At 44.3% G+C, this 12,060-nt stretch overlaps 1 protein-coding gene across 2 annotated transcripts in view; it reads right to left on the bottom strand.

The window, feature by feature from the left end:
• FBN2 (fibrillin 2) overlaps positions 1-8,208 on the bottom strand; it is a 247,723-nt gene extending 239,515 nt beyond the window's left edge. For both annotated transcript variants that reach the window (XM_032425314.1, XM_032425315.1), the window contains exons 1-3: positions 7,359-8,208; positions 6,475-6,557; positions 1,612-1,710 (exon numbers count right to left, since the gene is read on the bottom strand). In XM_032425314.1, the coding sequence (XP_032281205.1) occupies positions 1,612-1,710; positions 6,475-6,557; positions 7,359-7,612 (436 nt within the window). In that variant the 5' untranslated portion in view covers positions 7,613-8,208. The remainder of the gene's footprint in view (positions 1-1,611; positions 1,711-6,474; positions 6,558-7,358) is intronic.
• Positions 8,209-12,060: the final 3,852 nt, after the last annotated feature.

The raw sequence follows: 12,060 nt of genomic DNA, 5'->3' as shown, positions 1-12,060 counted from the left end.
TTGGTAGTAGTTGAAGCATATATGCAAATGAGTTCACCCAGGGAGGCCAGACTGTTGAGAACCCCAAACCCTGAGTTGAAGTCTAATGAAGAAGATACAGACAGGAGACTAAAAAATAATAATCAAGAAAAGGAACACTGTGGCCATGGATACTGCACAAGTGGAGGAAAAAGAGTATTTCATAAAGAGGGCAAATAATGGTGCTAAATGCCTTGGGGGAGTGGAACAGGATAAGGACTGGAAAAGAGAAACATTCCTGATGAAAAGGGGGTACTACCCAAGGCCATGGCAATTCAGGGATTCCCTATGAAATTATATACCATAAACTGAGGGTTAGGCCAGTGAATATTTAGCTGCTCAGGAGGAGGATTAAGAAGTTGAACTGTAAAATTTCTCCAGGATTTTTTTTTTCCTGAAGGCACATATGAGTAAACTAAGACAACGGATTAATGAAAATATGGGTAAGAATATCTTCCAGGCAGTCAAACCAGAAAGGTTCCTGAAAGCACTGGAGGAAATCTGCTAATCAGGGTGGTCAAGAAAGCCTGGATGAATTGTGAAGAAGAACTTTAAAACACTGAGAAAATGACACATTATTTTCAGAGAAAATGAAACTAGAAGTTTTTACACAGAAGTTTCATCAGAAGGCAATGACATTGGTCATTTAAGTCTTGAATCTTCAATTTCTGAGTAAGACACATTCTCTACTACCTCTTCTGAGAGAAAATTTGGAGAGATAAATGTTAAAAATAAAACAACGTCACTCTGGCTTGAGGCAGATTTAAAATTTTATTTAATTACTGAACAATTAAATAAACAGTATCTGCTTCCACCTTGTTATAATATTATCTTAAACACTGGCCTAAAAGATTTATCTTGAAGACCTGACAATCCTGAATTGGGTCATGAATAACACAATTCTAGTCCACCATTGTGATCTTATAGGACCGCTGAGAGCTAATATGTGTAAAGCAGAGTTAATATATGTTAAGCATCTGGTCACTATATAATATTCATTGTCAACCCAATCCTCTTATCCTTCTCCTTTAGTTCACCCACGAAACAGGACATGAACTACAGGATTATGCAAAGGCAATAAATAGAGCCTAGAGTTGGAGCCTATAGGTTTAGGCATCAGAATACATGGATTCAAATCTATGTTACCCTGGGTAAGTTACTAAATTCACATGTGCCAAACTCCTTTCTCTATAAAATGGGATAATAATAGTACCTCATAGTTTTCATGTGAAGATAAAATAAAATGCTATAGTCAAAAACATAAAACAGTATCTGGCACAGAATAAAAACCCAGTAAGTTACAGTTCTTATTCACAAAGAATTTCTTTTCCACTGAATCCGGGCGCTTTTACTGCAGAGAGACATAGCTTCTGGACCAGAATTAAACCATACTGCTTAATAAAAAATCACTCCCCTTTAGTTGTTGGTGGCAACAATTAAGTCACTGAAGATTTTTACTCCAAAGATTAATGCAGATCTAGTTAATGATAGGAAAATAATCATCGATGCATATCCTTGTTGAAAAGGACATTTGGTATTTATTCACAAGCTTCAGAACAATGCAGTAAGTAAGGTCACCTCTAAGAAACATACTTGATTTTGATCCACAGGTTGGTGATATTTGGCCGCTGGAACAAGTACACATGTTAGGACGCGAACAAAATCCATCTCCACAACTATTTCTACAAATTGCTGTAGGAAGCACAATAGGAAAGTGAAGGAATAATTAGGTAATAAACCACAGTTTACAAAACAAGAAAGCTACAGTCAACAACAATAAACCTGAAAAACTAAGACAAAAAATACAGGATAAGTACTGTCTGATTTCAGATATGCAGCAAAATTACCCATTGTAGACATGAGACTAAGTCTCACAAATATCCTTATGATAACGTGCAAACAAATGAAACTACTTCAAGTTCCATAATCCTTTAACTCTCCTATCAATACAGGTCATGTTTTCCATTCAAGGCAGAGTGTTTATACACAGAATTTACCACAAGATGACAGTCTGGGTCATAGGAAGCTGGAAGGATTGAGGAAACCCAGAGGTCCTGCATACCCTCAGAAAACATAGCCCACTGTGGAAAAGGCCTTCACAAGACATAGAAAATATAAAATGGGCTGAGCCAGAGACTCCAAGCCCTAACCAGTTGGCCAAGCCCCAGGGGTTCCATGCACATTCCTTCCCAGCTGGTATCTGACCTGCCCCATCATCAATCTTTGTTTTCCTTAATAAATCCCTCTCTCCTTCCTCCAGCCTTTCTTCTCCCATGCTATCACCACAACCTAGCCTATTCCTGCTGGTCAGAAAAGCTGCTGCGACATTTTGATGGAAGGAGACTCAAAGCCTCCTGCAGCTGTGACCTCCAAGGTATGAGGGTCATCACAGCAAAGAATGTTAGGCTCACTGACACAGCACATACCATGGATCCTCAAAATCATTAGCAGAGTGCCTTCAAATGGGAAGTCTCTCCCATATTTAGAGTCAGTTCATTTAAGAGCTGAGAGATTCATCTCTATACCCACAACTGAATTCCTTATTTGTGCACAAAGCCTATGTGTTTTAATGCTCCATGCCTGGATCCATGAGGACAAGAGGAGGGTCTGGGAACATTCTCAAACTAGCTATAAACATCATGTAAATGTGCACGTGTCTTTTGCTAGACAGGGGTGTCACAATTTTCAAAGAGATCGGAGACCCCCAATAATGTAAAGGGCGTGCTGTATAGAAGTAAGCTAACTCAGGGTGCCTGAGTGGCTCAGTAGGCTAAGCATCTGCCTTCAGCTTAGGTCATGATCCCGGAGTCCTGCATCTGGCTCCCTGCTCAGCAGGGAGTCTGCTTCTCGCTCTCCCTCTGGTCCTCCCTCTGCTCATTCTCTCTCTCACTCGCTCACTCTCTCAGATAAATAAAATCTTAAAAAAAAAAAAAAAAAAACACAGAAGTGAGCTCAGTCATTGTTTTTCTTCTCCAAACTGCCATTTGACATCCATGTAATATGACCAGCATCTCCATTAGCACTCCTTATAAATAAAAATGTCATAGATCCTAGTGTGAAGATAGAAAACTAGTTTTAGGTAAGAACATGGTTCCTGCCATGGAGTTGACTACTAATTTTTAAAATGTGCTACAGTTTCAGATCACGAATAATGTTCCAGTGACACATGTCCACTAAAATACTGTTTTATTTCAAAGCTCCCTCACCCGCAGCAGGCTGCCATTTGGTCGAGGCTTAGGTGATCTACAAAGTACCCCTACCCAGGCCCTAAACCCAAGGAAGGACTCATGGCTGGAGACTGGTCATCCTCAGACAACAGAGCCCAGTCATGAGCACAGGTGTGAGCTCAATGCCTGTGAGCCCGTGAGAAGCGAGAGTGTGCAGGCCCTTTCTCCTCACACTCATCTCAAACTATGAGATGCCTCACCTAACTACTTTTCCATCCTACCATCATGGAAACCATGAGACCCAGAAATAACCAAGGAGAGGGAAGGAAGACATGGGTGTTAGGGTTTCTCCGATGCTGGGAGTAGATGCGCAGCACAGTGAAGAGTACATAGGACGAAAAGAGTTTGATGCTCAGTTCCTGCTGTGCCATGGCCCCATTACAAACTTACAAAAAGACCACACAGCTTCTCTGGGTTTTGTTTTCTTCTTGGTAAAATAAAACAAAGGGATTATCGTGGGAGTATTCTGAGGTCTTTTTAGGTTCAAATGCTATGATTTCAGGCCAACCCTTTCCCATTCCACTGACCAAAATGCATTTCATAGCAAAATTTCACAAATAAATTAATAAACTTTCCCACTGCTTCAAGTTCTAACAAGATTAGGAAGAAACAAATGAAAAGTGAGAAAGTCAATTCCATTTTTTTTGGAAACAAATATTTGCAAGTTCAGAAGTACTTCAATGATCTTTGCAGGCCACAGCTAAGAACACTAACAACAAACACAGAAACTCAAATCAAAATGCATTAGGTTTCCAGTAGTTTGAGAAATACATTTTTCTTTTATTATCTTTACCACTTCAAGAAGCCTGGTCAACACCAAACAGATTAAAATTCTAGAAGGTAATCATTTTTAATATCTTTCTATCAAGAAAGAATGCTGATGTATAAATGAAATAATTAATCTTTGGTCCTCCTATTCGGTTTGTATTTTACTTCTCTCTTCTTGTAAGTTGCCTCAGAGCTTTGTCTTTTGCTAAATGGTGGAAATTCAATAAATCTAATAAATAACTTATTATCACCAGGAAATCCTAGAATGAAAATTCTTGATTTTGACTTGATAATGCTTTCAATTTGGTTATTACCTCCATATATTATCATTTTAAATGTCAAAAATAATTGCACTACTAAATTTAACAGAAAATACTAAAATTCAAAATTTATGTGAGATCCATACAAGAGAATAAAAAAGCATTACATTCTTCCTCTATTTTATACTCTTGGGTATTTGAATTACTTTTTTAATATGCTAATATTTTTGTAGGTAACTCTAAGTGCTCGATATATATAAGTGATATATATATATATTTCTTGGAGATACAAAGATAACTTCAAAATTTATGCTTTTTAGAGATTTATGATGCATGTAATTTCCAATGTATTTCATAGGTACCCAAATATTTCAAGTAGTAGAAATGCAGGCTACAATAGTCACCGTTGCTCTGAGATTTCCAAAGCTGTTCTTCTAAACAAGTAAAGAGCACAATGTTACTGAAAAACTGTAAGTATTTAAAGCAGACACTCAGAGGGATATATATATATATATATGTATATATACACACACACACATACATGTACATATATATTTCTACTTCAAATATTCTGGAAGGCTCTGTTCTCTGGAATTCCCATTCCACACCGATCCAATAAAATCTGACTTTACAGATTTTCAACACATACCATAAACTGATCCCTTCTTCTCGGCTGCTCTCCAACTCAATAATGGCAGTCTCATTCATTACATTCAGTGAGTCAGACTTTCCGCAGTGCCTAAGTCATCCCAGCTAGTATGGCAGGTGTGTGGTGAGTGACATTAGCTGTTACAGGATTCTAGGAACCATGTTAAATTTAAAGCAGGCAAAGTAATGCCCTACTGGCCTGAAAGAGTAAATACACCCTCCATATATGCCTCACAATCCATGATTTCTGTGTTGGGGAAAAAAGAATGCAATACCCTTCCTTTCTTTTTAATAAAGGCTTATCATCAGAGGATTTATTTAAAATATTCATGCATCACTTCACACATTTTTTTCCCATTTTTGCCTCCCTACTGGAAATTGTGGGATTTTAGGGTAGAAAAAATTATAAGAAACACTCTTCACAACACAGGAGACTTCATTCCTTTTTAAAAGCTGCAATGAAATAACATGAAGGGTCTATCTCAAACCCACAAAACCAATAAATATAGAGTCGGAAATGCCACTACATCCTTATTATCCCTTGCCTAGTGTGGCTTGCCCTTTTTCTCTGTTCACAGTTGCATAATTATCTTTTCCCTGGAGAATACGAAGGTCAATCTAAAGTCAAGAATGGCTCAAAATGAATGTGCTGTCTATGATACCTGGCTCTCCTCCCCACAAGACAAATGTGACTGCTAGATAAATACACAGGAGAAGGCTGGTCACACTTCAACTCACAGATTCACAGGCATGTGAAATAAGACATCCCACGGTCCATCACTATGAGGCTAGTAACTAATAACTTCTCCAGTTAGAACCTGGGAGAGCTAGGTACACAATTTGGAAACTAAATAAAAGAATAAAACTTTGAAGGTCAGAGATGCAGAACTTTGGAAACTCTAAGCCTCACACTTTGGAAATCTACAGTACACTATGGGATGTGGGGCCTGTAAATCCTAAATTTAAATATCTTAAAAAAAAAAAATAAAGGTCAAGCCATTTGGGAAGAGTTCTTTTAAAAAATTTTGTTGACCTGGGTCAACTGTAACTCCCTATGGGAGTTCCTTTCGTATCTACGTTATGTGGCTGTTGAGATGAAACCAGAGATAATAAAGTGGTTTTGTACAAAGGCCTAAGAAAGCTTGATCTTCAAAAGGCCTAAACCTCATGCAGTCAAAAGCCAGATAATTTACATAATCACATTGTGGTCTTATCTGGACTCCTTTAGGAAAAAGTGGTTTTGAGTTATCTAGGGAATTGCTGTACTCCCCCCTTCAGTTTGTATTAATAGACACAGAAAGATAAAACTTCCAAGTATCTTTGAAACCTTTATCATTATTGCCCTTCAACAGAGTCTAGAAGCGAAGTCGAAACTGATGTAAACCGGCTGCTTCTTCCCCAACACTCAAATGGGGCCACGTCCCTAACTATCACTGCTTTGTGGCCAGTGGATTCTAAAAGCAACTCTGTGTCCGGGACAACTGAATCCAAAACTCGGCCCTGACATGGGGTCAAGCGCGCTGCCCAAGCTGGGATCCCAATCAAGCACTCACGGACAATGCATTGGTTTCCTCCAGGAAGCGTCTTCCATCCCGGGCAACAGTAGGAGTGGAACCTGGATCCGCACACGTTGGGCCTGCGATGGACAAGCGAGGTCACACACACGTAGGGAAGTTGTATGGTAACACACTAGCGGTTTTCCCAAGCAAAAACCCTGAGCGAAAAGATTTCGGGACAACAAACAAACCAAAACTGCACTTCAAATTCTTGGGGCTCCGGTGCACAGACATGGAAGTAAATGGGCTGGAATGCGGGAGGGTCGGAAACGTCTAAACCTTACTTTTCATCTGCCCTCCCTTACTGCCTTTTTAAAGGGCGAAAAGAAACATGGAAACATATAATTTCCTACTACTCTAGCCTCCGGATGCAGAGAACAAAGGGAACACTCTGTTTCAAAAATCCCGGCCCTCGTACCCAAATCCGTCCCTTCTTAATCCACTCTGGCCCCGACGTGTCAAGGAACGCGCGTCGGAAGGTGAAGCGCTGGAGTCTGATGATTAGAGCGAACCGTAAGCCCCGCAATCGTTCTCAAACAAAAGGCTCAAGAGCTGCGCGCCCGACGGGGGGGGAGCAGGCAAGCTCCACCAGCCCCGAAGCGGAGTGGACTCAAGCCCGCCCTCCGCCCGACACTGGGAACCTGTTCCCGCACCGCAGGCAGAGCCTGCGCTCTACCATCCGCACCCGGGGGCCTTCGACCCAACCCCCCGAGGGAGGGCTTTTTGCCGGCTGAGCTGCGGAGGAAAAGGGGGAGGCGCTCCTGGGAGTCCTCTGGATTCTGGTGGAGGGGGCCCGGGTCTAGCCGCCAGAACTGGTTTCAGGGAGGGGTGGGATGGAAAGCTGCCAAGCGTAGGTTCCCCCCGGCCTCCTGCCCACCTACCCTCGGAGCACGTCCTGCTGTCCTCGCCTGCGGACGCGGCTGGCCGCTGCGGCGCCCTCCTCACGGTACTCGGGCACAGCGAACCCGCCTTCAGAGCCCGCCGCCGCGGGCCGGACCTGTTGCGGCGGCGGCTGGGGCCGGGGCGGCTTGGGCGGTGGAGGCTGGGGCTGGCCAGCCGTGCCCTGCGCCCAGAGCGCCACGCAGCCCAGCCACACGAAGTAGGGCTGGAGACACAGCCGCCGCCGTCTCCCCATCGCGGGCGCCGAGAGCGCGCGGACCAGGGTCCGCGGAGCGGGGAGTGCTGGGAGACAAAATCTGCGCGGCCTGAAAAAAAGTCAGGGTCTAACAAGCCCTCCGTCGGCTCCCGAGACTCCCTGGGGCTCGGGCTCCCTGCAGTAGCGGGAGCCCCGGACCGAGCGCCGGCCCCCGGGCTGCCGGCGGGACGCGGGCTCTAGCGCAGCGGGCGGCGAGGCGCGGCGGCGGTGCGGCCGGCAGCCCCGCGCGGTCCACGTTGCATCCCCCGGGCCACGGCCCCGAGCGACTCCAGGACCGCCAGCGGGCGGGGGCGGGAAATTACAAAAGTAACCCGAGCAGCCGCGGCGTAAAGTTACAAAGAAAGCGGACCTCAAAAGAAAAAAAGGGCCTGCACGCAGCGCCTCGGCGGATTCCCGTGCGCTCCGGGAACAGATCTTGGAAAGCTGCGAAATTCACCAGAAAGAAGCCGGCAAACAAACAAAAGTCGTCCCCCAAAGAAGAGGGTCTCCTCCCGGCTCGCCTGGAGTCCCGCGGGGCAGCGACGCGCCGGCGGCGGCTAAGAAGCCGAGCTGAGGTGTGCGGGGCCAGGGCGAGCCGCCGGTGAGAGGGAGGGCAGGAGGCTGAACGCCGGGGAAGATGCGGCGGGCGAGGGCGCGGCGCGGGGGTTTTGAGGCCCGGCGGGGCGTGGGGCGGGCCGGCGGGCGGCGGCTGTCAGTGGGGGCTGGAGCGCAACCGTCCACACGTGGAGCGCAGCCCCGACCCAGGGGCCGACGCAGAGTGGGCGGAGACAGAGTTAAGGGGCGAACGGGTGGGGAGGAACAAGGGGAGTTAGGGGCTGGGGGAGGGGAAGAGGAAGGAAGGGGGTAGGGTGAAGGGAGGGGAGAGGACTGAGTTTGGGGAGAAGGGGGGCAAGCCTGAGAGGAAGACCAGGGCTGGAAGAGGGGCTTGGAAGGAGGGATTGGCGAGCCCGGGTGCGAGAGGAAATGAGCGGGGGATGGGGGCGAGGTTAGAGCGAGGAGAGAAGTGGGAAAGGGGAGGGGGGGGCAGGGGCCTGGGGGCCGGCTGGAGGGGGCCAGGCGTTAGTCGGCTTTGCTTCCCGTCCCCCTCAATTGGCCGCTAGCTCTGTTTTGACTGTACAAAGCGAGTAGACGACGGGGGAGGGGGCGGTTAGGGACCGGATTTGGGAAAGGAGGCAGCAGCCCCTTCCCCTCCCCCTCTGCCCTCGCCGGGCCGCGGACCAGGGACGAGGGTCTCTAAAGGCGCTTGGCTCGGCTGGACCCGCAGCTGAACTTCCCCTTGTCGGGCAGAGGCCACAGGGTTGAGGAGGAGAACGGGTACTCCCGCGAGGACCCAGACCCAGACCCGGGGTGGGGTAATTCGCAGCCAAGTAGGAATAGAGACTCGCGCGGGACTTGGCTGCAACCTCAATCCAAGGAGGCCCGGCCCTCCCCATCGCCCTCCTACCCCCACCTTCCCCCCCCCCGATAGGCGTCAGTCTGTGGGACCCGAACAGCGGCTGGGCGTTTCCAGATTGAAATGCGCCCTCCACCTCCAAGAGGGAGCTCACGCGGCCGCGGGGGGCCTCGGCTGCATGCCGGCGCCGTGGTCCCGGGGAGTCCGCGCAGGGGGTGTGCTCCGGAGTGACCCCTGGCAGAGCTCTGCCGGGGTTTGCAGCCAGAGAGGAGTTAGAGCCCCTGGTGGCGGGGGTGTGGTGGGGAGGGGCACGGGGGGACCACAGAGCTGGTAAATGGGTCTTGGGGCATAGCCTTGGTTCCTGGCATGGACTCCTCATTAATGATTAAGCCCTAGCGATTGGTGCATCCAGGCTGGCGACCTGCCCTCTGAACCCTTAGAACTGCCTTTACGTTCACAAGCCTCTGGGGTCTTCCTTTGTGGCCCTGCTTTCATGAGGTCTCTGTAAAGCCCTAGTCGTCTCTTAACCCATAGCACTGCATAATTAAAAATCAAACATTCCTGAAAACTGAAAACTAAGGCTAACTATCCAAACACAGTTTAGGAAACAGTACAAGAGAGCAATGTCTGGATTATTCAGGCCTAGGGAACTTCACTTTAAAGATATATATATATATATATATATATATATATATATATCCCCCCGCCTGAATTGCCCAGATGTGCTATTTGGCAGTCAAAATTCTCTGAGAATTGGCATAACTCCCTTCTCTATTTTCCAAATGTAGTCAAAGAGTCTGACTTACAATATTCTCATAAGTCCTTAAAAAAAGGTAGGAGTCACATAATTTCATGTGAGACACCAATTTGTACGAATTCAAAGAAATTAAAAGACAGTAGTAGAGGTATTTGTCATGCACTGTGCTTCAAACAAGTGAAACCATTTAACTAAAGGAACTAAATAAAGTAACTATCTCCTGGCTGAAGGTCGTGTTTTAATTATACTCTTTAAAACATTTAACCTTGTTAAATGGATTTTTGTTAATACTTACATAGCTTCAGGGTTCATTCCTGTCTGTCACATAAAATCCTCTAAAATGCTCTAAAATTGCATATGCATGTATCCTTTGACTCAACAATTCAACTTCCAGAAATCCGTTTAAAAGATATGCAGGCAAAAGAAATGATGAATGCATTCATCTGTTCATTGCAGCACTGTTTGTAATAGCAAAATATTAGAAACACAAATGTCCCATCAGTAAGAAAATGTTTGAATGTAGTTTAATACATTCAATTAAAATACTATATAGCTGTGAAAATTGAATGGGGATCTCTGTCCAGTCCTATGGAGTTATCTCTAGATTATGCAATTCAGTGGGGGCGGGGGGAAAGTCAGAGTACAGACAGAAACAGGCAAATCCATTGAGATAGGAAGATTAAAGGTTATCAATGTCTGGGGTGGGGAGTAGGGAGAAGGGAATGAGAATTATTGTTTAATGGGTACAGAATTTCCACAGAATGATGAAAAAAGTCTGAAAATTGTGATAATGGTTGCACAACATTATGCATGTACTTAATGCCCCTGAACTGTATACTTAAGTATGGCTAAAATGGTCATTTTATGGTATGCATATTTTACCAAAAAAAAAAAAATTAGTACAAGGTGTAGGATATTGTTGTATGCTACTTGATGGTGTGTGGCTGTGGGTGCATTTTTAAAAATAGAAGTGTAAACCAAATCTAATAATGGTTATCTTAGGGAAGGAAGAAGATAATGAAGAAGAGACAATGATGGAAGATAGATGTTTGTAAATATGCCTTGTTTTATAGTTCTAACTTTGGAACCATGTATATATTTTATATAATTAAAGACAAAATTAAATTTAGAAAGAACACCTAGGGGCACCTGGTTGGCTCAGTCAGTTAAGCATCTGACTCTTGATTTCAACTCAGGTCATGATCTCGGGTTGTGAGATGGAACCCCACCGCACCTCAGGTCGGGCTCCACAGTCAGTGTGGTGTCTGCTTGGGATTCTCTCTCTCCTTCTGCCCCAACGCCCACTTCGTGCGTGCGCTCTCTTTCTCTCTCCCTCACTTTCTCCCTCTCTCAAAATAAATAAATAAAATCTTAAATAAAAAGAAAAAGCAATGCCTAAAAATTTAGAACTAAAACAAATGAACCTATTTATCACACTGGTGGCGTAACCAGAGGGAATAATTATTTAAGCTGTTATTTTAACACAATATTTGAAATGTACATCTTTAGTAGGATATAATCTAAGGATGAAATGAGCCAAATTCAAGAAATTGCATTCAAAGGTGGTGATATGAGAGAGGGAGAGAGACAGAGATAGAGGGAGAAAAATATTAGAAATGATTTCAGCATAAGAGAATGGAGATACATAAAATAAAAATAAAAATGTTGTAAACTTAAATTGAATTATAAAATGCCAATATGAAATTAGAACTTACCTTTATCTTGCAAAAAATATGCGTTTCCTGATCCTACACATTGAAAAGACCTGAAAGTAGGGAAAACCCAGTAACAATAAACACCCTTTGTGCCCAGATTATGGTTCCTAAACACCAGTAAAAGGAATGAGAGCTCCTTGGTTAAGAGTCTGATTTCAGGTTTGGGGCATGATATATGTAAGATATGTTAAATCTAAACTATCTATCTTGTCATACTTGAAAGCAAGGAATTTATCACTTTGGGGATCATGTCAAAAGAAAACTGAAGCTAACATGAAAAAGATCCCACTGACCAAGGATGGGAAAACTTGAGCATCAAAAAGAAAAATGACCACAAAAGATTGAAATATATGAATATATAAATATTTAAGAGTTCCAAATGATATCCCAAATTAAAATTAACTGGTCACTTTTAGAGGTTATTAGGCACAGCTTATTTTAGAAATATTGATAAATAAAATAATCATGTATTCTGCCTTTGCTGGAGAGACTTAAAGGAAATATTTCTTTTTAAAAAATTATAGTTGTAAACACTGGAATGATAGAAAAATCACAACTTTGC

This window comes from Phoca vitulina, unplaced genomic scaffold, assembly GCF_004348235.1.
Source record: "Phoca vitulina isolate PV1807 unplaced genomic scaffold, GSC_HSeal_1.0 scaffold32, whole genome shotgun sequence".
NCBI lineage: Eukaryota > Metazoa > Chordata > Mammalia > Carnivora > Phocidae > Phoca > Phoca vitulina.
The sequence above is the reverse complement of the archived record's forward strand: the minus strand, read 5'-3'. Positions and strand labels throughout refer to the sequence as shown.